This window comes from Typha latifolia, chromosome 5, assembly GCF_019914945.1.
Source record: "Typha latifolia isolate L0001 chromosome 5, TyphaL0001v2, whole genome shotgun sequence".
In the NCBI taxonomy this organism is placed as follows: domain Eukaryota; kingdom Viridiplantae; phylum Streptophyta; class Magnoliopsida; order Poales; family Typhaceae; genus Typha; species Typha latifolia.
This window is the reverse complement of record NC_133090.1, coordinates 15,272,682-15,299,860: the sequence shown is the minus strand read 5'-3', so window position 1 is coordinate 15,299,860 and position 27,179 is coordinate 15,272,682. Positions and strand designations below refer to the sequence as shown.

At 39.5% G+C, this 27,179-nt stretch overlaps 6 protein-coding genes across 9 annotated transcripts; 2 read left to right on the top strand and 4 right to left on the bottom strand.

Moving 5' to 3' along the window:
• Positions 1–680: 680 nt before the first annotated feature.
• LOC140788376 (TPR repeat-containing thioredoxin TTL1-like) lies at positions 681–4,540 on the bottom strand. The gene is made up of 7 exons (XM_073137609.1): positions 3,436–4,540; positions 2,858–3,059; positions 2,577–2,761; positions 2,155–2,488; positions 1,847–2,051; positions 1,492–1,598; positions 681–1,404 (listed from the first exon to the last, which is right to left on the bottom strand). Exons 1-7 carry the CDS (start codon positions 4,314–4,316, stop codon positions 1,252–1,254), a joined length of 2,067 nt encoding a protein of 688 aa, XP_072993710.1. The 5' UTR covers positions 4,317–4,540; the 3' UTR covers positions 681–1,251.
• Positions 4,541–8,444: 3,904 nt separating this feature from the next.
• Positions 8,445–12,926, bottom strand: LOC140788377 (ketol-acid reductoisomerase, chloroplastic-like). Its single transcript, XM_073137610.1, has 10 exons — positions 12,561–12,926; positions 12,364–12,456; positions 11,387–11,452; positions 10,596–10,736; positions 10,237–10,464; positions 9,969–10,086; positions 9,760–9,899; positions 9,519–9,686; positions 9,139–9,294; positions 8,445–9,053 (listed from the first exon to the last, which is right to left on the bottom strand). Exons 1-10 carry the CDS (start codon positions 12,855–12,857, stop codon positions 8,685–8,687), a joined length of 1,776 nt encoding a protein of 591 aa, XP_072993711.1. The 5' UTR covers positions 12,858–12,926; the 3' UTR covers positions 8,445–8,684.
• A 1,710-nt stretch (positions 12,927–14,636) lies between these two features.
• Positions 14,637–16,336, top strand: LOC140789265 (acyl transferase 9-like). The gene is made up of 2 exons (XM_073138893.1): positions 14,637–15,203; positions 15,373–16,336. The coding sequence occupies exons 1-2, from the start codon at positions 14,796–14,798 to the stop codon at positions 16,213–16,215; spliced, it is 1,251 nt and encodes a 416-aa protein (XP_072994994.1). The 5' UTR covers positions 14,637–14,795; the 3' UTR covers positions 16,216–16,336.
• Positions 16,337–16,512: 176 nt separating this feature from the next.
• LOC140789266 (uncharacterized) lies at positions 16,513–19,345 on the bottom strand. 4 transcript variants are annotated; one of them, XM_073138894.1, is made up of 7 exons: positions 19,221–19,345; positions 18,912–18,987; positions 18,304–18,752; positions 18,165–18,217; positions 18,003–18,040; positions 17,468–17,897; positions 16,513–16,979 (listed from the first exon to the last, which is right to left on the bottom strand). In XM_073138894.1, exons 2-7 carry the CDS (start codon positions 18,941–18,943, stop codon positions 16,761–16,763), a joined length of 1,221 nt encoding a protein of 406 aa, XP_072994995.1. In that variant the 5' UTR covers positions 18,944–18,987; positions 19,221–19,345; the 3' UTR covers positions 16,513–16,760. The 4 variants fall into 4 exon arrangements, with proteins under 4 accessions (XP_072994995.1, XP_072994998.1, XP_072994997.1 ...); XM_073138897.1 differs by having other exon boundaries at positions 18,304–18,817; positions 19,221–19,325; XM_073138896.1 differs by lacking the exon at positions 19,221–19,345 and adding an exon at positions 19,081–19,155.
• Positions 19,346–20,191: 846 nt separating this feature from the next.
• LOC140789268 (uncharacterized protein At1g03900) lies at positions 20,192–23,883 on the bottom strand. Its single transcript, XM_073138898.1, has 8 exons — positions 23,629–23,883; positions 23,507–23,538; positions 22,539–22,639; positions 22,362–22,434; positions 22,128–22,159; positions 21,821–21,911; positions 21,310–21,421; positions 20,192–20,667 (listed from the first exon to the last, which is right to left on the bottom strand). The coding sequence occupies exons 1-8, from the start codon at positions 23,728–23,730 to the stop codon at positions 20,365–20,367; spliced, it is 846 nt and encodes a 281-aa protein (XP_072994999.1). The 5' UTR covers positions 23,731–23,883; the 3' UTR covers positions 20,192–20,364.
• A 584-nt stretch (positions 23,884–24,467) lies between these two features.
• On the top strand, positions 24,468–26,900 carry LOC140789264 (U-box domain-containing protein 45). Its single transcript, XM_073138892.1, has 2 exons — positions 24,468–25,105; positions 25,813–26,900. Exons 1-2 carry the CDS (start codon positions 24,678–24,680, stop codon positions 26,666–26,668), a joined length of 1,284 nt encoding a protein of 427 aa, XP_072994993.1. The 5' UTR covers positions 24,468–24,677; the 3' UTR covers positions 26,669–26,900.
• The last annotated feature ends 279 nt before the right edge of the window (positions 26,901–27,179 follow it).

Below are 27,179 nucleotides of genomic sequence, written 5' to 3'. Positions count from 1 at the left end.
TTTTTTTTTTGGGTACTAAAAAGTCTTCTCTCCAAGCTGGCTTCCATGGTTTTGGATTCGAAGTTAGTTGGATGTCCCCAAGAGGGCCATGCCTTTGTCTCCTCCTCCTCTTAATTATGAATTTATGAAAGGTTTCAACTTTCATGCAGTTTGTAAATGTGCTTAATTATGTCTACATTAGTATTTATTATCAAAGTTGGAACCGACGCTAGAGAGCACTTATTCACTATGAATATATTCTAATATATTACTTCAATCTAAATTTAAACTATAATTTAACACACTATAAGTAGTACATAAAATAAACAAGGGTGAATTAGTCACTAACATTTTGGAATAAGTGGATGAGATAGTTTTGAAATTTTTTTTTATCAATTTTAATTTACTATTTAAAAATTTATCCCACCTTTGACATTGAATCTCACTATTTCCACCAAACCAAACAGCCGCTTAAAGGAATAGAAAAAGAAAGATCATAAGAAGCCACAATGATACAGAAGTATACTTTCCATGTAACCCCACCAATAGTCCTTTTATTTTTGACTTCTTTTGCTGTCAGTGTATAAGAACATTGCTAACAGAGTTGTGAAAATTTGGAAGGAGAGAACTGACAAAGGAGATGGTCTTTTCACAGCAATGAATGCACCCAACAACCACATCCAGAGTCTAGTGGACAAATCTTAGATGCAGTAACAGGAGAAAGAATTTTGAGTTCTTATTCATAAAATAAATTTGTAGCATGTATATCAGAGTAAACACTAGCAGCAGCAATTTGACAAATTTCTCTCTAAACCCGGTATCTAACTCATATAGAAGTTTGCTTGCTACCACCACATAACCAATCTTCCCCAATGGCTTTTGATGTTTGGTATAAGGTATATACATGCAATCTCTCTCTCTCTCTCTCTCTCTCTCTGAACTACATCAAAATACTACTGACAAGCCTCGAGTGCAGAAGGTATAATGTGTTGCTATAAAATTGGAGCGAAGAAAATGACTGATTAAATGAGGGAATCGGAGGAGGGGCGAGAAATAGTTGAAATGAATGGAGAGCGAGAGAGGAAAAGAATGAATAAAGTGTGCGAACATCGAACAAAATGGGAAGAGTAAACAAAGGAATGGAAACAGAAAGAATTGAGATATTTCCCTCTCGATCTGGCTCATGTTCGGGTCAAAGAATTGTAAATGTAGCCCGTAGACTACCGGATCTGATATGTATGAAAAATGATAGTGTGGATTCAACTGTTGACGTCAGAGACTGTAATGCCTCACTGAGTACTCTAAGACCTGCTGGTTGGGGCAGATCATCTCCTTCACCTTCATCCTGTTCTTGTAGATCTTGAATGTTGGGACAATCCTTACGTTCTCTGATTTGGCGACAATAGGAGTCTGATTGATATTGACCTATTGTTTGAACAAACAACAAAGTTAAGAACAGAAAAGGTGATTCTTTAGAAAGGAATCATACTTGCAAAGAAGATTACTACTTGCCTTAAGGAAATTTGCTGATGGGTATTGGTTGCACAGGGCATCCACAAATGGGGTAATCTGGGTGCATTGTGGGTTAAAAGTTGCCATAAAATACACAATGGAAACACCTGCAAAATTAGCAGCATACATCGCTAAATCATCACAGAAACAAACGCAAACATGGAAAGATATATCATTGATAAGACTATAAGAGTGCTTTTAGATATAACAAATTAAAACCGGATCGACAAAACTTTCTTAATCTATAAGCGTAAGAAGCAACTAGATTAACACAAGAAAGGAGCTTAAGAGCGAGGAGCAAATAGCATGACCAAATTAAAAAATACGCGATTAACAACAGAAAAGGAAACCTCACCAGGCAAAGATATTGCTGCTTCTAGTTGTTCCAAACTAGTAACATTCTCCACCTCACCACCAAATTTCATATTAGCAACTTCCTCGCCACGAGATGTCTTCAATGCGAGCTGAGCATGGAATAAGGCTTCAGACACCTCGGTGTCTCCTGGAAGCTCCTTCCTGAGAACCTCATAATCTTGCACGCATTCAGCCCATCGCTCAAGCTATTGAGTAGTTGAAGAAAAGGATCAAGAGAAGCCGCACCAGTTACAACAATGTCCATTGATAAAAATGTAGGTATTGTAGTTGATAAGAGAGATTCTTTACCTTGAAATTGGAGGCAGCTCGTCTTAAAAGGGCCTTCATGTAACTGGGTTGGATTCTGAGTGCTTCATTACAGTCTTCAACAGATTTTTCCCACTGTCCCAGCTTGGACTGACATGCTGCTCTGTTGCAATTGAGGACAGGATTCAAGGGATCATACTTGAGTCCTTCTCCGTAAGCTATACATGCTTCTGCAAATCTTCCAGATTTAAAGAATTCATTTCCCTGAGCTCGAGCCGTTGCGACCAATCTCACATTGTTCACCACCATTGCCACCTCCATGTTTCCAGGATCTAGCTGCCTGGCCTTCTCCGCTGCTGCAACTGCTCTCTCAAACCTGCGATATCCGCCTTCAATCCTCAGTCACCTAAGATTTGTTACAATATCAAAATAATAATAAAAATTCTAATTTTTTTTTGTTTTACCTTCCCAATGCCATATCAACTCGAGCTTGAACAATGTAGACGTAGGAGTTTGATAGCATACCAAAGAACTTGGTCGACAAGGAAGACAAAAATGAACTCTCCAATCTTGGGGCAAACGATAAACTTGAGTCAGCCTCATCAAGCTTATGGAGACGGAGGAGTGCTTCTGCTTTCGAAGCATGGAGCTGCAGATTAATTGCAAGTGAGTAGGACTTCTTTAATCTATAGCTGACAAAAGAATAATCCATATGACTACAGACTATGGATTGAAATAGTTTTACCATAGGAGAAGAGTCTGCTCCTGAAGCAATGGTAGCATCAGCTTCCCTCAGTGCACCCTTCCAATCGCCTATCCTCCTGGCATCGGCACACCTCGCCAAATGCCTCTCCACCTCTTGCAGCTTCTGCCACGCAGCAGGATCCGGCAGCTGCCCTGATCCAGCTAAGAAGAAGTGCCTCCTTGCGTTCTCAACCAATCCTAACCTATAAAGGGAAAATTTCACACAATGTCATGCGAAAAGAACAATCGAAAGATATAGATGATTGCAAAGTTACTAAACGCCAAACAATAGCCAATGAAGAACGCAGATGCAGTGATACAAGGAAAATTTATCAAATAACTAAACATAGCTCACTTCAACTACAAGGCATAGATGTGAACAAAGATGTCACTCTATCATCTCATAGCATACTATTAACTAAAGATCACAGAGATCACCATAGGAATTTACTATTCACAAAGATCAAATCTTTCAACCAGCAAAGACAAGTACAAACAAGAAGAAGAAGAAGAAGAAGAAGAAGAAGAGGAGAAGAAGAAGAGGAACTTTGATGAATTTGATGGTATCATTGACCTCACCTAAGATTCAAAGAAGCCAGTTTGTGATGAGCCCGGCCATTCGTCGGATCGAGCCGGACAGCCTCCTCGCACTCCTTCACCGCCTCCCCTAATCTTCCCACCCCTATCAACGCGGCCGCCCGGTTACTCCGGCAGGAAGCATTCTCCGGGCACATCGTCACTGCCCTGTCGTAAAACCTCAAGGCCTCTACATACTTCCCCTTCTTGTAATGCTCATTCCCGGCCTTTGTAACCTCCTGGAGATTGTTTACACTCATCGCCACATTTCTCACCCCCACGGCCACCGGCATTTTCCCGGAATTCCCCGAATCGGAAGCCACCCCACCTCGCATTATACTCCCATGGCCATAATTCCCCGTCCCGGATCCGAGCACGTCGCTCCTCGGTGAGTTCCGAGGCATCATGCCCACCTTCCCAATCCTCCCCGAGGGGCATATATTGCCCGCCGGAAGCACATTGCTCACTGGAGAGCTCGCCGTGCTATTGCCACCACCTCCGCCACCACTACTCCCTGAATAGATCATAGAACCAGAGCCGGTGCGCCGGTGCAAAGGTCTCACCTTTTGGGTATCGGCAGCGTTTGGGCTGCTCTCAGCGGAAGCAGAGAGCTCCCCGGAGTGGCTCCGGTTTCCCGCTGCTGCCGCAGCGGCATTGCAGAGGGGCTTGCCGGTGAAGGAGCCAGAGGAGCTGGAGCTGCTGCTGGTGTTGGTGTTGCTCGGGCGGGGAAGAAGAGGAGAGATGGGCGAGCCCAGATTGGGAAAGAGCTTTGAATCGGGCTTGTCGACCTCTAAGCTTAGAGACGAGCGGAATCGATCTGGGTCGAGCTCGGAACCCAAAAGGGAGTCGTGGGCATTGCCGTTTGAATCGATGGAATGCGACATCTGGGACCAAAACGCTTTTTGGGTTCCGTTTAGATCTGTGTAAGAACCCTTTCAATGAGATCAAGTTCGCAACTTTGGATATATAATGGGATAACGGAGCAAGATTTCCCTCTGGCAGGTAGAAATGGAGAAGTGCGAAGAGAGGAAAAAGAGAAGTGGAGGCGAGTGGAAGGAAACAAAATAATAAGCTTACTCTTGCATCCCCCCCCCCACCCCACCCCGTCACTCACTCTCTCTCTCTCTCTCCCCTCTCTTCACAAGAGATCTCGTCGTCTTCTCTCTCTTCTCTATGGATTTGTTTCCTTTCTCTCTCACGGAGCGAAGTTTGGAGTATAAATCAAGATCCAATCACAACCCGGTTATTGCATCAAGCTGACGTGTGTTTCCTTAGTTTTACTAATTAAAGCTCTCGTTTTTCTTCCCATTGCCTCCGATTTTATTCCCAGTTTACGTTCGATTTGTTATCCATCCTTCACTCCTCGTTTCGGCTCGAGAGGAGATCTCCAAACGCAAGCGAGAAGCTAATAAGGGAAAATTCTGGGGACATCGCAAAATGACCCAAATGACCTCATTTAATACCACAATTCCCAGGACTTGCTCGGTACATGTACGTAAATAACCTTCGCCTTTAGTAACGGGGAGGGGTGATCTAGTATTTCGAACGCCCTCGCGAGAGGGGCAGCTGGCCATGTGTGGTATGCTGTGCCAGCTGGCTCATCCCTCCAGCTCAGCAGTTAACGGCGGCATTGAACGGCGTAAGGATGTCCGTATGATCGTTGCGTAACGGAACAGTGATCATCATTACCAACTTATCCTTTGCCTAACTTAAAAGCCATCCTATTATTATTTTTATAAAAAAAAAAGGTTTAGATCTTTTATACTACGTATTATCGAAATATATATCTCGTGACATTATCCATATTTAAAATGATCATCCTAACTATATCTTTATCCATAGTACTTAATGAGTTCTTCCTTAAAAACTAATTATACAATCAATATAAATAAATTAACACAAAGTTATGCAATATTAAACAAAAAAAAAACTAAGCAATAAAATTAAGTCTTTTATTTTTGTTGATTGCAACACCACCTATTTATTACTTAAATAAATAACGCAACGCAAAATTACGATACTTTAATTTTTTTTTAGAATATATTTTTCTCATCTGAGGTATAATTAAGCTCGGATGAGAATTATTATGTCCATTTCTCTTTCATCTTTACGAGAAAATTATATATTCAAAATAGATTTTTTTTTTTGTATTAAGTTTTGGAGTTTAGTCAATTTCAATAAATATTAATTTACTGAGGCCCACATCGGTGAAAAAAAAATTCTACCCAATAAATTATTGAATCATTATTTATAAGAACTGTTCACTATGAGACAAGGACCACCCTAGTTCTCATAGCTACTTAGCTCGGGGACGAAGAATTATATTTATTATAGTAAATTTACAATTTGCTCCTTTAGTTTTGCATAAAATTAAATTACTCCACAAAATTTCTATTTTGTATCATTTTTATCATTTTGGCAATATCATATTAAAGAATAATTTATAACTATGCTAGAATAATTTAAATAAATAAGTGGTGAACTTAGCATAATTAAGATGGGCTCTAGCACCAAAGCCCACCTAGGAGAGATGGGCCGAGACTTAATAATCCCATCAATCTCAACTTCGCGAATCTCGAGGCACGATGGTCGGCGATCCCATCAGTCTTCGTACGCTTGATTAGGGACATGGCATGCTCTCGGATTTGTTGCCAGTGTTCAGGTTTAAAATGTGATTCCATTCACCCCCCACGGCTGACGATGATGGTAGAAAATAATGCATGCCATTAGTGGACACAGTGGACCTAAACTTTGACTAATGATTGTGGTGGAAAAATAGTAATTTTTTTATCATAATTATAGGGCAAATGAAATCTTAATCCCTTATTATTTGATCCGATATCGGTTTATACATAGTACTTCAAACTCAAGTATTGGTTAACTTCTCAGGGTAACGATACAAATAACCAAAGCAAATTGCTAAATAATCAAATTATCTCTCCATCGTTAAATTCTATTGATTTTTATGGACGGTAATTAAGTATTCATACCGAAAAAAAATTAAGTGCTTAAGTTTAAAATGCATAGGGGCAAATTAAAATCGACCTAATAAACTGTAAATAATCGTTTAATAGGAGAGACTAACATTAGTTAAATACTTAATCTTTCTCCATCTTCCTCTGTCTACTTGATATCCTCAACTCTGTTCCCTAATTAGGGCCTTCATCATCATTTGTGGTTTTAATTACTAAGCATTATTAATGCACGTGCAAATATACTAAATCTCTAGGTATATGTTAATATGCATGCATATTATATATCTACTATGGGTTGTATTCTTGAGTATAGAGTACATGTCTGTGTGCTGTGAGACAAACAGCACATAGATTTCAGTCAATCATCACTGTATTATACTTACTTGTATACTGGGCATAAGATTGTCATATAATGATTTGTTTCAAGGAGACATAGTGCTTTCTTCTCATATAATAACATATATTTCTGGTCAAATTTGCAGGATGGAATAATAATGGACTTCTGCACTTTGCTTTGGATTCCTTTGAGCAATGTATGATCTTGGACTGGAATAAGTAATCAATGCCTGCAATCCAGTACAAAATTTGATGGACAAAATACATGTGGGCGTCACTCTTCTTCTCTCTTTTCAAACTTCTTTTTTTTTTCGCAAGTTTTTTGAAACCTAAGATTGTCTACATATGTTGAGCACCATTGAGTAAATGCATCCAACCAAAAAGTGGCCATTACTAGCTATGATGTAGTAAAGACCATGGAGAGAGGACAGGAGAAGAAGAAGAGAGAAGTTAAAAGGTGGTCCTTATATATTATATACAATATGGCTATGTTATTGAGAAGATGGCAATAAGCATGTGCTTGCAGATATACATATATATGATGTTGTTAATTGTTATGGTTGCTATCTACCATTAGTTAAATCTGTGAACAGTAATGTTTGGTAGATATTGAGCTATGTACTTCATAAATGGTTTTTTTTTTTAAAGAAAAAGTTTAGAACGCTAAAAGAGAAGAGTTTTGTGCAGAAGCCCATGTGGTTTTTGTCAGATCCTGTGAACTTTTCTAGTGCCTGCAGTCGCTGTGAGTTTTCTTAGTTCTTACTAGGAATGAGAGTTTCTTGGATTTCTTTGCAGCCATTGGTGTGATTTGTACCTTCCTTAAATTCTCACTACAGTACTAATCCTTTCTTTTGGGCAAAAGAGGGCTGCTTCTTTTTGATAAGGTCTATAAGTTTATTGTAATGGGACTAAAAGCTTTAGCTCTGTTACTCAGAAAGTGTCATTGTTTAGGAACAATGCAGGAACTATAATAAATTCCTATGATAATATCTACAACAACTTATCTATCTTCATAAATGCTTAATGACTTCATTTTTTTTTTTTCCCCTTAGCAGGGAATCTCCAGAGTTCATGGGTTGGCGTGGAGTCACGTGAAAGTAAAGTTGTGTTCTACGATGGAAGAGGAGAAGACGGACGTCTCTCTCAATAATATTATGGATATATATATGTTGTGTATAAGGATGAGGCTCTGTTTTCATAGTTTGCCACTCTGTCCTATGACTGCCTCTCTAATGCTTGGCTTTTACTCCTCATGCCATGAAGGTTTAATAACCTCACTCTTAAAAAGATTTTCAATCAATCCAAGGTGATAGTAACTGTGGGGTTCTTGATTAAGAATGCTGCCAAAAGATACTATCAGAATGCATGCTGCATGAAAAGGATGGGCTTTGGGTTCACTTATTGCTCTTCTGGTTGTATATAGAGATCTGACCTCTAATTACAGAGGAAAGGAAGGCCCCCCCACCTTCCTATTGCATGGCTGATTCCTTAATGGATGAGTTGGGCTCTATCCATCATCTTATCTCTTTCTTTTAACTGTGTTACCATGTGCCAGTCTATTCTGTTACACCAATGGTGCAGGTGATCACTGCAGATAACTGGACATCACTCTGTACCACAACAGAGTGATGTAATGGTTGTAAGAATATGACCAGTTTCTTCTTTTCTGAAAGGGAAGAACGAGGAACAAATTTTGGCCCATTGGGGAAAAGTAGCAAAAATATCCTTACTGGATTTGATTACCACCTTACATCCATAATAAGTACGTAAAAAGGAAACGAATAAATTTTTTTAACCTGTCTGTTTAGTTTGGTTGGACTTGTATTGCACTGATGTAAAATGTAAATAAATGAAGTACCAAATGAGTGGTTAAGCACCATTTTATTCTTAAAACAGAGTCTAAAGACCAATAGCTTCAGAGCGTCTAAAATTTTAACCTGTCTAATTGCTAGATTGTCGCAGTTCTGGGCGCACGAAATCGGCATCAGGAGGCACTGATATATCAACCGTTGGCCTCAGCTCGGCACAAACTTCGATGGCTTTGTGAACTGGGTCAGAGAAGAAATTGCTGAGGAGGTCCTGATTAATTGGGGAATTCTTGTCAATAGCCACGAATGCTTGCTGAGTGAGAATGTAATCAAAACGTGGTGCCCACTTTCTTGATCCAAGTCGTGCTGTCGTGGAACAGTTGTCCACCATGAATGACACCCCACGGGCATGCATGAAAGGATTTAAGGAATCAACCGACTCAATTACACTCTCATTAATGATCTCAGAGTAAGAATGGCCCTTCTTTCTTAGGACCTCAATCTGCATATAGTTCACAAAAGAAAGGTTTAAATAACTTCAGATTTGCAGAAGATACATCTAAAGATGAAAGGAGGGAACACAATACCTGAGCCATCATTAGTGCCACATAAACTCCAGCAGTAAAGGGATATAAGGGGCCTAAGTCACCCTCAGGCCGGGTTGCACGTACTGACTCACCAACTTTCCACATTCGTGTCTGATCAATCTTACCCATTGGAAAAGCAGGAAGCCCTTCCTTTTCCTGTCAAGAGGAAACAAAATTAAAGGAAGAAAACAAAGATATTAACATTTTACTTCCTTTCTGTTTGTCTGAGAGAAAACTATAGAGGAATCACATGTTTGGAAATCAGAAGTCATATAGGTTCCCCAATAACAGAATTACAGACACTTAGAAAGCTGTCGTCAGTATCCCACCAGATTCAGATTAATTTTGATAGTAAATCAAAGGAAAAGTTGGGAGCTTACATAAAATCTTCTTCCAGCCAACACAACACTGCGAATTTCACTTCCACAGGCAACATCTTCGTAACACTCATATAATATATCCATGCATGGATAGAAAGCTGCACTATAAGCAGCATGAAAGTCCCTCTTTCCCTCCTCTGTCAAAGAGTTGTACACCGCAAGCATGCCCTGTTAAACATGATTCACTTCAGTGAGTGAATTCCACTAGATATACCTTAAAAAAGATCTCATCTTCAGTAACCTTTGTTGATATAGTTCTTGAAATGATTCCTGTGATGCACTCCACTGTGTTGTTGTAAGCCAGCTCTTCACTCATTCCATTCTCAGTGTACCTTCTAAACAAGGCTTCCACAATTCCATGCACAGCACCAAGTAAAATGCCTAAAAACAAGTAAAGAGTTAGAAAAACTGTATATTCAAACAAAACATAGAACAGGCTGCTAGGCTTACCCCGCTCCCCAAAGATGTCACTCTTATACTCCTGCTCTAGTGTAGTGGCAAATGTGAAGGGAGATCCCAGAGCAACAGACCATCCCAGAGCAACATCTGTAGCTCTGCCATCAACATCCTATTGATACAAATTGAAATGATCAAACATCATTCCTGGACATCCACTTGACAAAGAAAACATGAAATATCGATATTTTTTCCACCTATTATAATCTAATATAAAAATAATTTGCTTAAAGTGGTACAATTTCAATAACTTCAATCATACCTGGTGAACAGCAAAACTGGAATTGATCCCAGCACCATTAATCTCTTTTCCCTGAACGTATAGCCTTCTAACTGATGGGCCCATTCCCTTGGGGCAAACTGCAATCACATTGATATTTTTGGGGAAATCAAGGCCATGAGACTGCAAATGTCCAAGAAGAAATCCATGCGACAAACCCAAAATGCTGTTTGGTTTCATATGAGAGAATATTTTCTCATAGTTGTCTGCCTAAATAAAGCACGAAAGCTAGAGTTCAGATACTCTTGCAATGTGATATAATCATATAATAGACAATAACAGATTGAACCAAAGAATGAGGGGAAGCACAATATATATATGCAGTCTGCAGAACAGCCAACCTGTGCAGCATCTGATATCAACAATAATAAAAGATCACTTCCTGGAACTATCTCCCAGATATCCCCCAAGGTTCCATTTTCTTCTGTAAATCCAGCAGCACGTGCTTCATTAAAAGAATGAGAACCTTTCCTAAGACCAATCTGCAAATACAAACATCATAGCATTGGCATATTAAGATAGAACTAAGTAAATGCTTGAAAGAACAGAGAATCAAATGAAGGTCTCTATTTGTTCAAAATTTATATAAGAAAGAAGTGTATGCCAAGGAAAAACAGTACATCTACTGTAAAGAGTGGGGAGATCAAATGAGTTTCTTAGTCTCGACAAGAAAAGAGAACATTATATCTGAAACACAGAAACAGTATCATGTGACTAATCACATAAAAAGCAAAAACTTCATCATCTGCTCTCTGTTCCTAAATCAATATTTGTTAGCATATGTACAGTAACATGTCGCAATAGGTACTAAACCTAAAGTTATAGTGAACTAGGCCAACACAACAAATCTGCATGGTCAAGTTCAAAGCCAGACTAAGGCCAGGATAGAGCACTCCAGAACCAAAAACCAGAATCTTGGACCAATCTGGGATGCATCAGGTTTTTTTTATTTTTTATTTTTAGATTGTATTCTTTTATAAAATCCAGAATTAGTTCATCAGTTAATGCCATGAGCTGCAGTGATGTTTGTGGTAAGCACTTGTAAGCTGATTCTCATATAACAATTGAGCAAATCCTTCTGAACAAAGCTGCCATCTAAATCAAAAGAATAGAATACATGAAGAAGCCTAACCTTCACAACAATGTCTGATTTTGCCTCGGCGAGTGAATCCCTTAAATTTTGTGCTTGAGCAGGACCCTTAAAAAGAAACCAAAAGAACTTTAAGCATTAACATATCAACCAGGTGAATAATCAAAACATCAGCTTCTGAAAGGCAGGAAGAACAAAAGAAAGTTTTACTCTGAAAATATTTCATGCTAATTCATAGAAAGATAGTTGAATGAATGGCAGTTGACAGAGAAACCTAGAGGAATGACATTTGACTTGAATGAAGATAAGAAAGAAATGTTGTCATTCTACCGTTAGAACTCCAAGAGAGATGGGCAAGTTAGTTTGTCAGATCTAATAAATTTATTGCATAGCCAGAAAAAAAATGCAACCTTGATGGCGTACCTGGTTGCTGCAGAAAATGAACAAAATACTCCATATCATGCACAATCATTGAGGGATATATACAAGATTAGTTTTCAATCTCTTCTTAGATAGCCTTCATTGGTGATAAGCCATTTGGTTCACATAAAACAATCCACTTGTTCAATTAACAAAAACCGTAAACCATGTCCACTGATTTAAAGCGTGGAGATTGACAAATCTTATGAGAATTCTCAACTCTTCTTACTGCCCAAAATCAATATTAGGATTCATTGCACCAAACATTTTGTTATTAAGAAAGCCATCTAATAAGTTTAACACAAGCAAGCAAGTGATCTAATCACTCGAAAAAAAACGCTCTACTTCTGAAGTCAAGTTGAGCCCGGCCTAAAACGATTGCTGTCAAAGAGGGCGTGGTTCTAAATAATCAGCGACCAAAGCGGCAAAACAGAACTACACCTAGAAGAGACATGCTACCGGTTGTCTTGGCATGCTTTCAATTAACACCAACAAAACAAACCATGGAACAAAAAAGAAAAGAAAAACTTTTGTCACAATTAACAAAAAAATACTATAAAAAATAGAAGATAATGGCGAAAAGAATAAACTTTTATCACCTGGGAGCCCCATCCGATCACACCAATCTGCTTGATTCCCTTGAACGCATCCGGCAATAGATGGAATAGATCCCTCCCACCTCTAACAATGAACTAATAATACCGAAAGGTAAAAATGCACATACGTTTAGAACACGTTAAGAAAAAACCAAACAAATACATAATGAAAAGATAAAAATCGGGATTTTGAACAAAACCTCGTCGTTGCCAGCCAAGGTAATCTTCTCCTTCTTGAAGACGGAGGTCTCGAAGTCAAGCACGGGCAACGTCTTACCGATGGAAGGTGCGGAGACCATCCGAGCTCCGACGGCACCGCCGCCTCGCGGACCTCCGTCCGCCTGCGACGCAGCATAGAGGAGATGCCGTAAAGACTTGGAGGAGGATGAAGAGGAGAATCTCAAGCCAACGGCTAGGGTTTTAGGTGCGGCTTTTAGGGTTTTAGAATGAGGGTGGAGAGAAGAGAGGGAAGGAGCAGAGGATGCGGCGGCTGCCATTCGTGCGGAGTGGAGTGGGTAGGATTGGAGAGAAACCTGACAAGCTTATTCCTGTGGCAAATTAATAATAGAAAAATAATTACACTTAGACTACCTAATAAGCCTCTTTATTTATTTATTTATTTATTTGGCACACTAACTTCTAAGTATAAAAAATCTTTGAAAAAAAAATCTCTTTCGCTAATTATTTATTAGATTTTTTTTCCTAAAAATTAACATATTAATATTGCATAATCAATTTTAGCCTTCTAGGAACTACTTAATTATTTTCAGAGAAAAAAAAAGAGAGAAGTATAAAAATAAAGAATAGTTCAAATAGTCTGTATGTATTATCCATTAATAATAAAATAACTACATTAGAAATTGAATTCTGGCTGGATCCGGTAGTTCCTGCAGAACATGTAACAGAATAATAATATCTCTTGTCGAAAAAAGTTTACGACAATTAAAAAGAAGTGGGTATATGATATGATAGCTATCCTATAAAATTGTCCGTTAATAAGTCCTCATTAAGAAGGATCTTATCAGCTACCAAAACTTATGGTCAATGTGATTGTATTGCCACGCTTCGATTGAGACAGCCATGTGCAATTGGAGTGCTTTCCACTTTCCAGTGAACCAATTCAATGCCCACGCCTGTAACAAAGATACAGGCAGCTCTGTTAGGGTTCCTCTGTCAGACTTTTCCCCCTCCTTTCTTGTGGCGTAATTGTAATTTTTAATTTTCTCTTATCTCTCTTTCTTTTTCTCGTTTATGCTCATCTCGTCTTTCTCTTCTCTCTTTTAGTTTATCTCGTTGTGGCCACTCTTAGGTCATCGGGTTATCGTGTTTTTATAGTGATAGAGCTTAATTTAGAGTTCGGCTAAATTTTTATTGGCATCATTGATCTCACTATCTCCTTGGTTCTTATTTTACTTCAGCTAACTCTTTCTCCTCTCGATACTGTTATCCTTGTCTCTGTCCCTTCCTCCCTAGTGTTGCTGCAGGCAGTACTTTGAGTTCGCTTGCTCGACCAGTTTGCTCAGCCCTCAAGCTTGCATCCATCCCTTGTCGTTAAGCTCTATGATCTGAGGACTCCCTTCCTCGCTCCTCCTCTTTGGCCCCCACCACCATCAGATGATGCTATGTCGCCCCTTGTGCCACCTTCCTCGTCCCCTCAGTTTCCCGCCCTATTATCGTGGATAGCCGTCATACTTTACTCATAGGTTTTTTGTGGATGCATGTGTGTAGTGCTTGAATTTATTTTATTAGATGTGTTTGCTTTGTCGCGGATCTCTAATCATCTTCCATATCTCTTTTTATTTATTTTATCTAAATTCAATATTACATACTGCAGTGCCGAGTCTTATACAGTCATCCTAAATAGTGTCATGGAAAATAAACTCTCCTCCTATATTTTTCTTCCAACCTTCATTTCTTTTGTTTTATTTAATTACATGTATCTTTATTATTTGAACAATCTACGCAACTTTGGTAAAACTTGTGAATCCAAATTTCCATAGTTTTAATAATCTTTGGAAACATCAAACAGAGACAATTATAATCATCCAATAATAATTTGAGATATAATTCCCATTCCTGGACGAGGAGCTTTCTCAGCAACCAGCGTACAAATTATAGCGGGTACGGGTTCAATTTTCGGTACGCACCCACCAACCCACCAATTAATTTTCGTAAACGTCGACGAACGTGGTCTCTGAGTCTCTACCCCTCCTCCTCCGCCATGTATGATGTGTCCTGGGAGAGTTCTTACACTCCTACGTGGATAAACAATCACTGTGAATAATATATTTTTTTAAATACAATTCAAAGCAAGTTGACAAAATTTGTAAGCGAAGCTCCTCCCTATTAAACGCCATCCACCAACCGAGCCCACCTCCACAATCCCCCCAAAAAGCTTCCATAATCTCATCACTACGACCACGACCACCATCGCCATGGCCTACTCCGTGACCAAATCCCCGCCGGTAATCGTAACCCCGGCATCCTCGACCCCTCACGGCCACCTCCCCCTATCCTCCATCGACAAGACAGCGGCGGTGCGCGTCTCAGTTGACTTCATACAAGTGTTCGGGCACGGCCAGGATCCGGCGCCAATTATAAAGAAGGCCTTCGCCGACGCCCTGGTCCCGTACTACCCGGTGGGCGGTAAGATCGTCGAGCCTAATCCGGGCGAGCCCGAGGTGGAGTGCACGGGTCAGGGGATTTGGTTCGTGGAGGCCGCCGCCAATTGCAGCCTCCGAGATGTCAACCAGCTCGAGCGGCCTCTAATGATCCCTAAGGAGGAGCTGCTCCCTAGACCTCCGCCGGAGGAAAATCTCGAGGACGTTATTCTTATGGCTCAGGTTAGCTTCATCCTATCCGGATCTCTTCTTCCGATGGCTTATTCCAGTTCAAGATCCAGTTTAATCCGAGAGTACTTGTCGCAGAGAAGTTTGGATTTTTCACTCCTGTTTATTTATTTTAATCTGCGATTGCTCTGATGATCCCACACCCTTCGCGATCTGAACCCAGGTCACCGAATTCACCTGTGGAGGATTTACCGTTGGCATTTGCTTCAGCCACCTGGTCTTCGATGGGCAGGGAGCAGCCCAGTTCCTGAAGGCAGTTGGAGAGATGGCGAGGGGCCTCCCAAAGCCCTCTATTGAGCCAGTTTGGTCTAGAGAATCCATCCCCAACCCGCCCAAGCTTCCCCGAGGCCCGCCGCCGTCGTTCACCGCCTTCAAATTCGAGACGATAGTCATCGAGATCTCCCTAAACAGCATCGACAACATCAAGAACCAATTTGCCACCGAAACGGGCCAAAAATGCTCGACCTTCGATGTGGTGACGGCGGTGATCTGGCGGTGCCGTGCGCGCGCGATCAACTTAGCGCCGGATGCCGAAGTCCGCCTCGGTTTTGCGGCGAGCACTCGGCATTTGCTGCATGATGTGCTACCCTCGGTGGAAGGTTATTACGGAAACTGTGTGTACCCCGTAGGGATCACAAGGAGCAGTGACGAGATCAAGAATGCTTCACTTGTTGAGATTGTGGGTTTGATCAGAGATGCGAAAGAAGCGTTGACCACTAAGTTTGTGGATTGGATGAATGGAGGTGCCAAGGACAATCACTACAACGTGCCATTAGATTACGGTACGTTGACCGTGTCGGACTGGAGTAGAGTTGGGTTCAATGAGGTTGACTTTGGGTGGGGGGAGCCCAACTACGTGTTCACGTTGAACGATGACGTCAACATTGTGGCTTCGGCAATCTATCTCAAGCCGCCTCTTCCGAAGCAGGGGATTAGGTTGATGCTGCGCTGCGTGGAAGAGCAGCACTCGGCAGTCTTCCAAGAGGAAATGATGAAGTTGGCCTAGACGTATTCAAGACTTCGCTATCTTTCCCATGTTGATTTGCTTGTAACGGTGATATTATGCTTATGTTGTCATAATAATTGTGCCTCCTTAGATTGATTCAATATAATGGAGTTCTTATTTACCTCGGTTCTGGATGAATTATATGGCAAAAGCTATTTCAAGATATTTGGCTTAATTCCGAATGGAAAGAACATGCTGCAATACTTGTGAAAACAAGGCTAGAAAATGATTGTATGATGCCTTTAAACTGGTATTAAGCATGCATGAACATAAAGCTGAAGAAAAAGTTGAGAATAGTTGTTGGGAAGTTTGCAGACTGCCTTAGATATCGATAACAAAAGCATCTCCAGTACCAATAACACTTCTGCAAACCAGGAAGTGTTACATTATATATATGTATACAAAGAGAAAAGAAGCCTCAAATTAACTGAAGAGAAATATTAATAGTGCACATCAGCAATTAGACTAAAGAGAGTATCAGCTGGTTTGTCCGGCTACTGCACTTCGATTGTCTGCAGTAAATGCGAGTAAATTTAGAAGGTCGATTATTTGCTGTCCCTAGAATTATCAATTGATACAGATGCTGGAATACCCTCAGCTGAGATCTTCAATTTTCTGCTTTCAACTGCTTGAATTTGGTCAGTAAGTGAGGCTCCCTCAGCCATGACAATCTCCATGTCGGACTCGTCGATCGCTTGCTTAGGGTCAATTGTCATCTCCTTGAAACTGATTAATCTCTCCAGCTGTTTTTTGCGATGGTGGAACTTTCACCACCAAAATACAAATATGAAAGAGAAAATCTCGTCAAACGCAGAATTTGGATATATTAGCAAAGTAAAAATGAACTTCACTTCCCACATGTGCCATGAAAACTTAAAATGAAGGTCAGAGACTCAGAAGACAAGATAGAGAAAAAAAATTCAGAAACTAGCTTTGTTCTAAAGAGCCAGCAACCTATGAGGATATCGGACATCGACTTTTCTTCTCATGCCAATCACATCCTTGTAGAAGACAATGATGTTCATCCTGCAGAAGGCGGTGATTGGCATGGAAAGAGGAGATGCAGATCTCTGACCTCCACAAAAAATAATTTTGGAGATAATAATCAGCAAATTTAAAGGCTAGAAAAGTGTCCTATCTATATGAAGCCGAGGAAAAAGAATCCTGTTGTCTTAGACAGGGGAAGGAAAAACAATGACAAACTGGCAAATAATGGTATTCTAGACTACAAGTTAATCATATAATCAATTACCTTAGTGAGTCGCTCCTTAAGTTTCAAACTCTTAGTAAGGGCAATCCTTTTTTTCTCATCCTCCGTCTTTTTTCGTGACAATGCATTTATTCTTTTACATTGTGGCTTCTGTTCTTTCTCATTCGTCCGATGAGCATTCTTTGCTGCATTTTCTGCTCTAATCTTTGCCAGTCTCTCTGCCCTTAGCTTTTCAATTTGTTTTGACCTTGATACATCAGCTGCTCTCTGGAGAAGTTGAGATATCATATCAACCTTAATCTTCTCATAGCTATCCCAATCTAGCACCTGCTGTCCATGACCACCTTCTTTGGCTGCTTCTGCAACACTTCTTGCCCACATCATATAGCAATTCTCCTGTGACCTCTTACACTTGAGGCGCTCTTTCCAGATATTTCTCAGGGCAGAACTTATTTTTGCTTTACTTTGGTCGCTGCACGGATATTGAGGTTAACTTGGTAATGAATTCCAGCACTCTATAGTTAGCTATGCATCTAGAGGCATCAAAGACATTTTCTCCGAATCTTTTAGTACATACCTATGACAACGAGGTGATCCCAGCATTTTCTTCCTAACCTGAAATGAGAAAAGGAAAACAAAATATCATCAAAATTTCTACTTGGCAGAGACATAATATTACCAAATAGAGCATCAGCATCCACAGAAGAAGAGCATGTAATGATTTCTTACATGACATCACCTTTGGGTCACTCAACGCTTCGATAGTTCTTTTTCTGATGCGCTCTCGCGTCTCTATTTTTTAAACAATAATAACCATCATCATTTAGAGATAAACTTACATTTTAAAAGTAAACGCAAAAAATATAGCCAGATCATACCTTCACTGTGTTTCCTGCCTTTGTTCCAGGGTATCTTACCTTTGTTTGCTACTCCAATTTTCCGCCTCCTTTCAATTTCCTTGTTAGGCATATCTACAGCGCTCTTTGCAGAATCATAAGGACTATTATCTAAATCATGTACTAGGAATTGTTGGTCTTCATGTACTAGAATCTTTGTTCCCCTTTTGCTCTGCGATAACTTCATATCCAACAGGGGACGACAAATACCAAAAGATTCGTCATTTATCGCATGTTCAAATTCTCCTCCAATTATCTTTTCTGAGAAGGAATGTGTGAGAATGGAAAATCGAGACGCATTCCTTAAACAAACCACTCGATAAATTTTCCGACCCGGTCCTCGTTCATAGTATATTCTATGCTTGGTGTGCATCAAAATTTGCCGAGAAGTACTGGCGGCATGGTAGACGGATACAGAAGACGCGCATCTCCTGGCGTGAAAACGCCAGTACATAACCAATTATCCATATTAGAATATAAAAAACTGCAGATTGAACTAAAGAAGAACAAAACATCACACCCAAGAGTCATATGTCGACCATTCAGAGAACCATTGTTGGAAAAACGAAAATGCTAAATTCTGGTATTACCTAAAACCTCCGCAAATATAGAAGCCCTCCATATTCAAGTATAAGCTAATCCATCAACAACACGGCTCGCAACTTCCTGAAGAATAAAGTAGTACAAAATTAGGCAGTAGAGCAACAACGGCTGATATATTTGCAGTAACATCAAGATCGTAACTGTTGTAGTACTAACAGCGATGGATATAAGAGAGCATAACGTTCGTGAATCTTCTGTTCTTTTTCTTTATTTTTCCCTTCGTTTTACTGTGGAAATGCCCAAGAATGGTATGCTAACATCTCGAAGAGCAAGTAAAGATGGGAGAATACACTTACGAGCTATGGAAGGAGATGCCGGAGAGAGAGAGAGGATGGGTTTATCGTCTGTTCCTCGCCGCTCGGGGAGTGGGGGAGAAAAGGTTGAGGAGGATTAGCCGCGGTGTGTTGTTCCTCCAGAACAATTGAAGCTTATTGCAGTTTACTTGCATTTTTGGGGTCGGGCTTTGGACTGGGGAACAAGTTGGGCTTTCGGGCTAGGAAATGAGCCGGGCTTAGTCTGGCCCGAATCGAGCTGTCTATTGGACTTGGGGGTGCATTTTATTTTGAGATAATTACACTGATCCTCTAAATTATTGCTCATTTTTATGCACCTCTCGTACTTTTTTTATATACATTGATTTCAACCCCGGCCGTGTGAATAAAAAGTATTTTAACTAATTATTTATTCTTTAATTTTACTTTCTCTACTTTCTCAAATAAAGTAAGATAGTTCATCAAGAGCATAAAATTAATTACATGACACTCATATCATTTTTTAAACAGAAAAATCGAATGAATGACTAAATGACAAGACATTTTCTATAATTAAGGTTAATATGTCATAATAAACAAGTAGATAAATAAGGGAGTCTATATTGAAATAGACAAAGATTTAAGAGACCTAATGGTTAATCTCCCAAATATAAAAACGGAAGTAAAACACATTTTGCAAATTGCGAGTATTATTTTAAATAAGGAGCACCCAATTAAATTCTTTGGAGGTCTTCGAGATAACTCAATAGAAATCACAAATACTCCCACGACAAAAGCAAGTTCATAGAAAGCAAAACGACATAAAATCTGGATTTCAATAGCCCACGAAATTAAAAAGAACCAAAACTGAAACAGAACTAAATGGAATATCGAATACCCACCAAGACAATAACCACCTCGAATCATATACTCTGTACCATCAGGCATATACGGTGATCTACCCTTCGCTACTAAACTTATCTAATACTGTAATAGGCGATGCAGACAGTGACGTATGTTTATAAAAGAGATCAACTCTTACAATTCATTGGAAAGGCCACGAACATACATAACTAGAGCATATGTATACTGGTGTGACTAAAAGTTCATAATGCATCAACTGAAGTAGCATATTTCAGTGTGGATGTACCCAAAAAAAGAAAACGAAAATAATGTACACAGAAGTAATTCAATCAGCTGCCTGAAAATCTCCAAAATCATCTTCCGCATTCCCCTGATCATTCTTCTCTGCTGTTGATAATGGTTCTTTGATTGCAAAGGTTTCTCCACCTTGCAAACTGCCAACCCCTACGGAAGCTCGTGGTGAGAAAGTTGGAGATCTCTGAATAGAGCTAACAGGAGAAAGGGGCGCAGGCGGCGGCGGCGGAGGTTTTAGGCAGATTTTAGTATCTTTTGTGTTTTCTTTCTCATCCAATGAAAGATTGTTCAGGCCTTGCTCAAAGAATGCTGATTTCACTCGATGACCTCCTTTCTGCATAAAAGTGTGTTCAGTCAACATGGTTACTGGATAAAATATGCACATGCCGTTATGAATGTAAAAGCAAATCAAAGAAATTTGGAGAATTAATTCGAGGCCAAATTTATTAGGCTTAGCTTATGCATAAATCAATGACTATGCAGTAGTTAAATTGCTTTAAAATGTATTCCTAATGGTTTGGTGTGTAGCTGCACCAAGCATTCCTAGGTTCCAACATTATCGTAATAATGAGAAGAACAACAAAGTTAGAGATGGAGATAGAAAATTGTTGAATGTCATGATCAAGGGAATTGCTGAAGGCGCCAAAAGTGTGTTGTATACACATGGCACTACAGAGAATTTTTTGGATTATCTCTATTTAGTTTCATTAGATCATCCAAATGGATGGAATACTAAGTCAGAATTAGCACATCGATTGCCAATCTGAATATCATATCAATAAGCACTCAAACAAGTATCTTTTTTATGTGGTGAAACATAGTTTCTTAAATTGTATACTAAAAGATCCAGCAGAGACTTTGTTAATTGCACAAACCTTTTGGGGATAAGATGTGGCTAAACATATATAACAAGAGCATTTAACAATATGAGTCCAACGAATTTCAACACACTGGTTAGGATCAGAAGGAAACTTACATTTTTCAGTTGGAGAACCAGAGTTTCCCCTTCCTTTAGACTATAATCAACAGATGATGTCGTCTGATAATGTTGTTCCATCTCTTCAGCAGTCTTCTTTTTGTTCAGATATCTTTAAGGATGGATGTAAGGCAGCAAGAGGTTTGACCACTTGTCCACTGTAGTAAGAACACATCCTCCCAGAAAAAGCTGAACTAATCAAGTTGTATAAGTCTTTAGCATATGCAGGTCAAATAAATACTTACCTCATCTTCCAATAATTATTATTAAGCTTCGGACTAAATTCACGTGGCCAAAATCAAACTATTTTCTTTGTACTCCAGATTTTTCAACATTAAGATATAATTTGGCATTAATTTTCACTTCTGGTCAACCATGTAGGTCTGAGTGACTGGAGTCTGCAATGTAAACTAGACCAATTCCCAAGTATTTATTGTTAGAAATTTGATAAGAATAGCCGCTTTACGTATCATAAGAAATTAGGGGACAGTAAGATTATACAAAAGGATACTTCATATGATCATGAAGAGCAGCTTGAAAGTCATATGCTTGAGGTCTTTCTCGGAAACCTATACCTATAAAAGCATGCCGTTGACGACCATCTGCATATAGAAAAATTTTCATCTTAATATACTGATGTTTCTAATCACCTCAAGATTAATATATAAAAGATAACAATATGTCCAAAGAAAAAGGTAAATTGCTACCGATTTCACATTAATTGCATTTACGAACAAACAACAATATACAAAAGGTTTCAGTAAAAGTCACAATTCTGAAGAAGAAGCATACACTAAATAAAGCATAAAGAAGCTTACCAATGTTCTCCTCAATCCGAAGCACAAAGTATCTAAAAAATAAATAAAATAATTATAATTCAGGAACCAATCTAATAGACTCAAAAAATAGTAGTACTGTATACATCAACAAATTATCAAAAACTCGCTTGCATATGCAGCAACATCTGCAGAGAGTGATATAAGTGAACACCAAAAAGATGAATTTAAATGCATTTACAACATCGTTAAATATAGTAGTGAAAAAGGACAAACCTGCTGCTATCTATTACAGCTTCCACTGGGTGTGGCTCTCCATCTCTTAGAAATGCTCTAGCATATAACTCCCCTGAGTTAGATGGATAGATGGACGATTAATGTATTGACAAGTATAAGCATCAGTAAATAGTACTAATATTTAATTTGATGGTTTTAACTAAAAGACGGCAACACCTGTTTTGCTATCTTCCAGTCTAATAATGCATTCTTCCCCCTTGCTAACAACTCTTAGTGCCCCTTCCCATACCCATTTGTTGACATTCCATTCATCAGCCCTAGAAATCAAAGAGCATTTCATATCTTTTTAGCTAGTTGTTTCCGATGAGACTGCTACTTAGATGTATGTATATCAGACAAGTAAAATTAGCCAGGGGTTTATCAGTCTTCTGAGCAAGCAAGTATTAATTGCTAAAGACAGGAAAATTATTCTAGATAATTTAATAAAAGAAAATAAGTGAAGTTAAACAGCACATAAAGTGGTCTACAGGTAGCTGCAAGGATGCATGATTGTTAAGAGTTAATACTCTTGAGCACAGAACAAACTAATAGAAAAGATAATAAGTGTTCAGATATTAACTAACTTCGATTTTTCAATTTTATCCACAAGCAATTGCAATTCATGGGACCAAATTCCCAAAATAGCGTCACGATTGAGCATGAAGACAGGAGCGGAGGGAATCTAATGAAGACTAATAATAACAAAAAATCTATACGGCACTAAAATACACAATAAAATCTCTAGCCTAACAAGCTCTCCGTGTTTGTTATTTTCGTTAGATAATAGATGTGCCCCCTGTTGATATAATGCGAGCAGTACATGAGTGATTCAGTAAAACTTTGTGTCACTCAAGTAAGGGCTAGATAAGACCATCCAATTATGGAATGCATTTGACAATTCTGGCTCCAATAAAATCCACAAATTCCAGAACCCTTCTAGACTGCAAGAATTGCTTCCAGAGTATCCAATTCTGCAACTTCGTGAGAGAAACTAATGAACTTAAGAGCTATCAACTATAGTCGCAAAATACTCAGTAGTACGAATACAAAACAATGCTAAGTTATTCTTCAACATCGGATTTGTTCTGCACTGCAAGCATCAGTAATAGATCCAGAGAGAAGAAAGAGATGCAAAAATAGGAAACCTGTAAGAGGCGGCAGTCTTCCGCGGCGGGATCTGTTCAGAACCAACCAAACACAGAAAGCGATCGTTTAATCAAACGGATTGACTTCGACGGGAGGTGAGATTAAGGGGGAGAAGCGGTACCAAATAAACGTAGCACGCGTTGACGTGGAATAGGACGAGCTCCACGGCGTCGGCCTCGCCGGCGACGAGATCGCCGGACGGATCTTGGTGTTCTTGATCCATGCGGTTGTTCCAAGAGATAGGAATTGACGAAATTTTGGTAGAAGAATGTACCCCGGAATCTTATTTAGTAACTTACAGCAGAAGTAGAGATTGCTCCTGTTTTGGGGTTGGAACCAAAATCCGCAACGCGGTAGGAGACGACTAGAACTGGTTACTGGTTACATTGGGCGTTATGGGCTGGGCTTAAACGGGCCGAAGTTGTACACACAAACACACGAGAGAGAGAGAGAGAGAGAGAGAGAGAGAGAGACTATAATAGAACCTAACTTGAAACTCAGATTGGCACGTGCATCACGAGGAGCAAACACACTAAGTTGTGGAAGCTGACGTGGCACCATTGGACCACACCAAGTGTATTTTTTTGGTATCTAAGATTAAGATCGATTTAATTAATAATTAAATTAATTTTTTAAAAAGAAATAAATTGTAATGACCCTAAATCATAGGCTAATTAAAATTGATACTGTTAATGAGGTACATTTCCACCCATAGAAGTGAATGCTCCACCACTTTATCCGTGATGACATTCCACCAGATCCAGACTGCATTCTAGCGAGATATAAAGTTAGGCTAGTCAAGCTAATGAGATTCTTTCACTTGCATGATTGCAGGAAGATTCCTGCAGCCGGGGCTGCAGACGATCTACCCCTCCCTCGAGCTAGTGCGATACACGTTAGCGGAGCCACCGCGATGATATTTGCATACCAAAACCCATCAAATATGGTACGTTCACCATTGTTGCCTTTTTGCCATATAATTAAACCCTTTCTTCCATCCCTGCAACCACCCGAGCTCGTGGGGGAGAGAGAGAGAGAGAGAGAGAGAGAGGGAAACTGAGCCCATTCCATGTGCTCCCTGCTCTGGAATCCTATTATAATCTATCGTAGTATATAATTAGCTAACAACTATATCGATTGAGTTGATGGTAACAGAGACAGAGCAGAGACATGTCGGATTCCTCTCCTCCCTTCTCCAACAACAAGAATAAGACCAGCCTCCTCTTTAGAATCTTTAGTTGTTTCCTCTCCTCCCCTATCTATACCATTACCACCCAGTGCGAGCCTAACCTTAGTCTTACAGTGGTAGAAGAGCCAATGGAGATGATAGTAGTGGAGGAGGATACAGGTGGAGAAGTAGACATGGTGTCCATGAAGAAGGCAGTCAAGCAGCTGAACTTTGGCGGGTGGGAAGAGAAAGGAGCGGCGGCGGCGGAGATCAGGAGGATGGCGAAGTTCGACGGCCGCACGCGGAGGTCGTTGGCGGCGCTCGGGATTATACCGTCGCTTGTGGCGATGCTTGTGGAGACTCGTGGTGATCTCCATAGCCGTGTCTTGGCCGTGGAAGCTTTGATCGAGCTATGCAGGGGTACTTTCAAGTGAGTATTTTGGTTCTAATCTTAGTTGCCATTTTTTTTTAATCCCACTTTGATACTTTCTTTATATATCATTTTGACTTTATATTGCATTCCCTATTTCTCCTATTTTATCACTTATTGAACTAGCTAGTAACAGAATAATAGTAATTACCTTCAGTTAGATGATTTCAATTGTTCGGATCAACATAGTCATTTTTCCATTTGAGGTTTAGTTCCACTTAAAAGATAAGATAAGAAAATATTAGTACCAGGACCTTTTAGTATAATATCATAGTTCTTGTAGTAAATGAAACAGAGCACTTCTAAGAACTATGATATTATACAAATCAACCCTTTTGCAAAAGGCTGATAGCAAACTAATATCTAAACATTAGAAGAAAGTAGAAAGTCAAGAGATTCCAGAGTTGAAGATAAGTTTGACTTTTGCTCCTGATTAGGTCTGCAAATTTGGTAGGAGTAGGCCGAGTTTGTTCTGGGTCAGTAGGCAAGGCTCATGATCTGACAAAAGTTTGACCTCCAATTATCAAGACCTCCTCCCAGTTTTCAACTCTCTTTGTTGGTATCCAGACTTTAAGTCTTATCAGACAATTCAATCAGCAATTGTCAAAGGATTATTTAGTCCGGAAGACCCGTAGATTATTTAACTTTCATAAGTTTATGCAAGTGGTTAATTCAATTATTGATATGTGTAATATACTCATTTCCAGGAACAAGGTGCTCATGATAAGAGCTGGTCTCCTTGCAAGATTGCCACAACTCATGGAAGACAAGGAGCTCTCAAGAAGACAAGAACTTGCACTCCTCCTCTTATCCATCTCCTCCTTAACCAAAACTGATGTGCCCATTAACTCCTCTAACATCCTTCCTTTCCTAATTGAGACTCTCAATTCCAAGGATGCAACAGTGGACATGAAATTAGCATGCCTAGCAACTTTGTACAACTTCTCAACAAAGCTAGATAACATCAGAGCTATAGTTTCCAGCGGTGCAGTTCATGCTCTATTAACCTTGTCACTGGACAAGAAGACCTCAGATGCAGCTCTGGCTATTCTAGGGAACTTGGTGGTGAGCAATATAGGGAAGAACGAGATCGAGGAGAACCCGATGGTGCCGAAAGCCTTTGTAGAGGTCATGTCATGGAGTGAGAATACTAAATCACAGGAGTCTGCTGCATATCTTTTGATGGTTCTTGCTCATGGGAGTGACAAACAAAGGCAGAGGATGGCAGAACTAGGTATAGTGCAAGTGTTATTAGAGGTGGCATTGACAAGTAGTTCACTTGCACAGAGGAGAGCACTTAAGATGCTGCAGTGGTTTAAAGATGAGGGGCAGACAAAAATAAGAGTGCATTCTGGGCCTAGAACTGAGAGGATGTGTCTTTCTAGCATTCATCCTTCTAGTGAGAGAGAGACAAGAGAGTGCAGAAGAGCTGTGAGAAATATGGTTAAGCAAAGCCTTGACAGGAACATGGCATCTATTCTGAGGAGGGCTACTGCTTCAGAGGATTTATCTAGGATTAAAGCTTTGGTTGTAAGCTCTAGCTCTAAGAGCTTGCCTTACTGAAGGTCTTCAAGAATTGGGATCTTTGTACTGCAGCAGTGCATCAAGTCATGAACTCAGATGAGATTGTAGAAAAAGTACAAATGCTGGTTTTTTGTCTTTCTTTTTTTCTTTTTTTTTTTGTTTTGAAAAAGAAGTGCCGCGATGTACAAAAAAAAATAATTGGTGGTATTTTTCATGCCACTTGTTGGTTTTTCATAAGAATTGGAGGAAATAATAAATTTATTTTAATTTAGTTATAAGTTTAATTTAATAATAGCAAGTGTAAACTATTTAAAATTAATTCAAGTTTGATTCAAGTTTGATCAAGTATAGCTTGATTCGAGCTTGAGCTTAAATATGCTTATTAAGTTGCTCGAAAAAAAAAAAAGGTTCGGCCTGACTTTTAGTTCGAAATAGGTTCGAATTTCATATAATCAATTTAAAGTTGATATTTTAGGTTAGATTTAAAACTAATTTCAATTTGAGCGTAACAGAGCTGTCAGTTACACCCCAGGAGGACTGTTATATAACT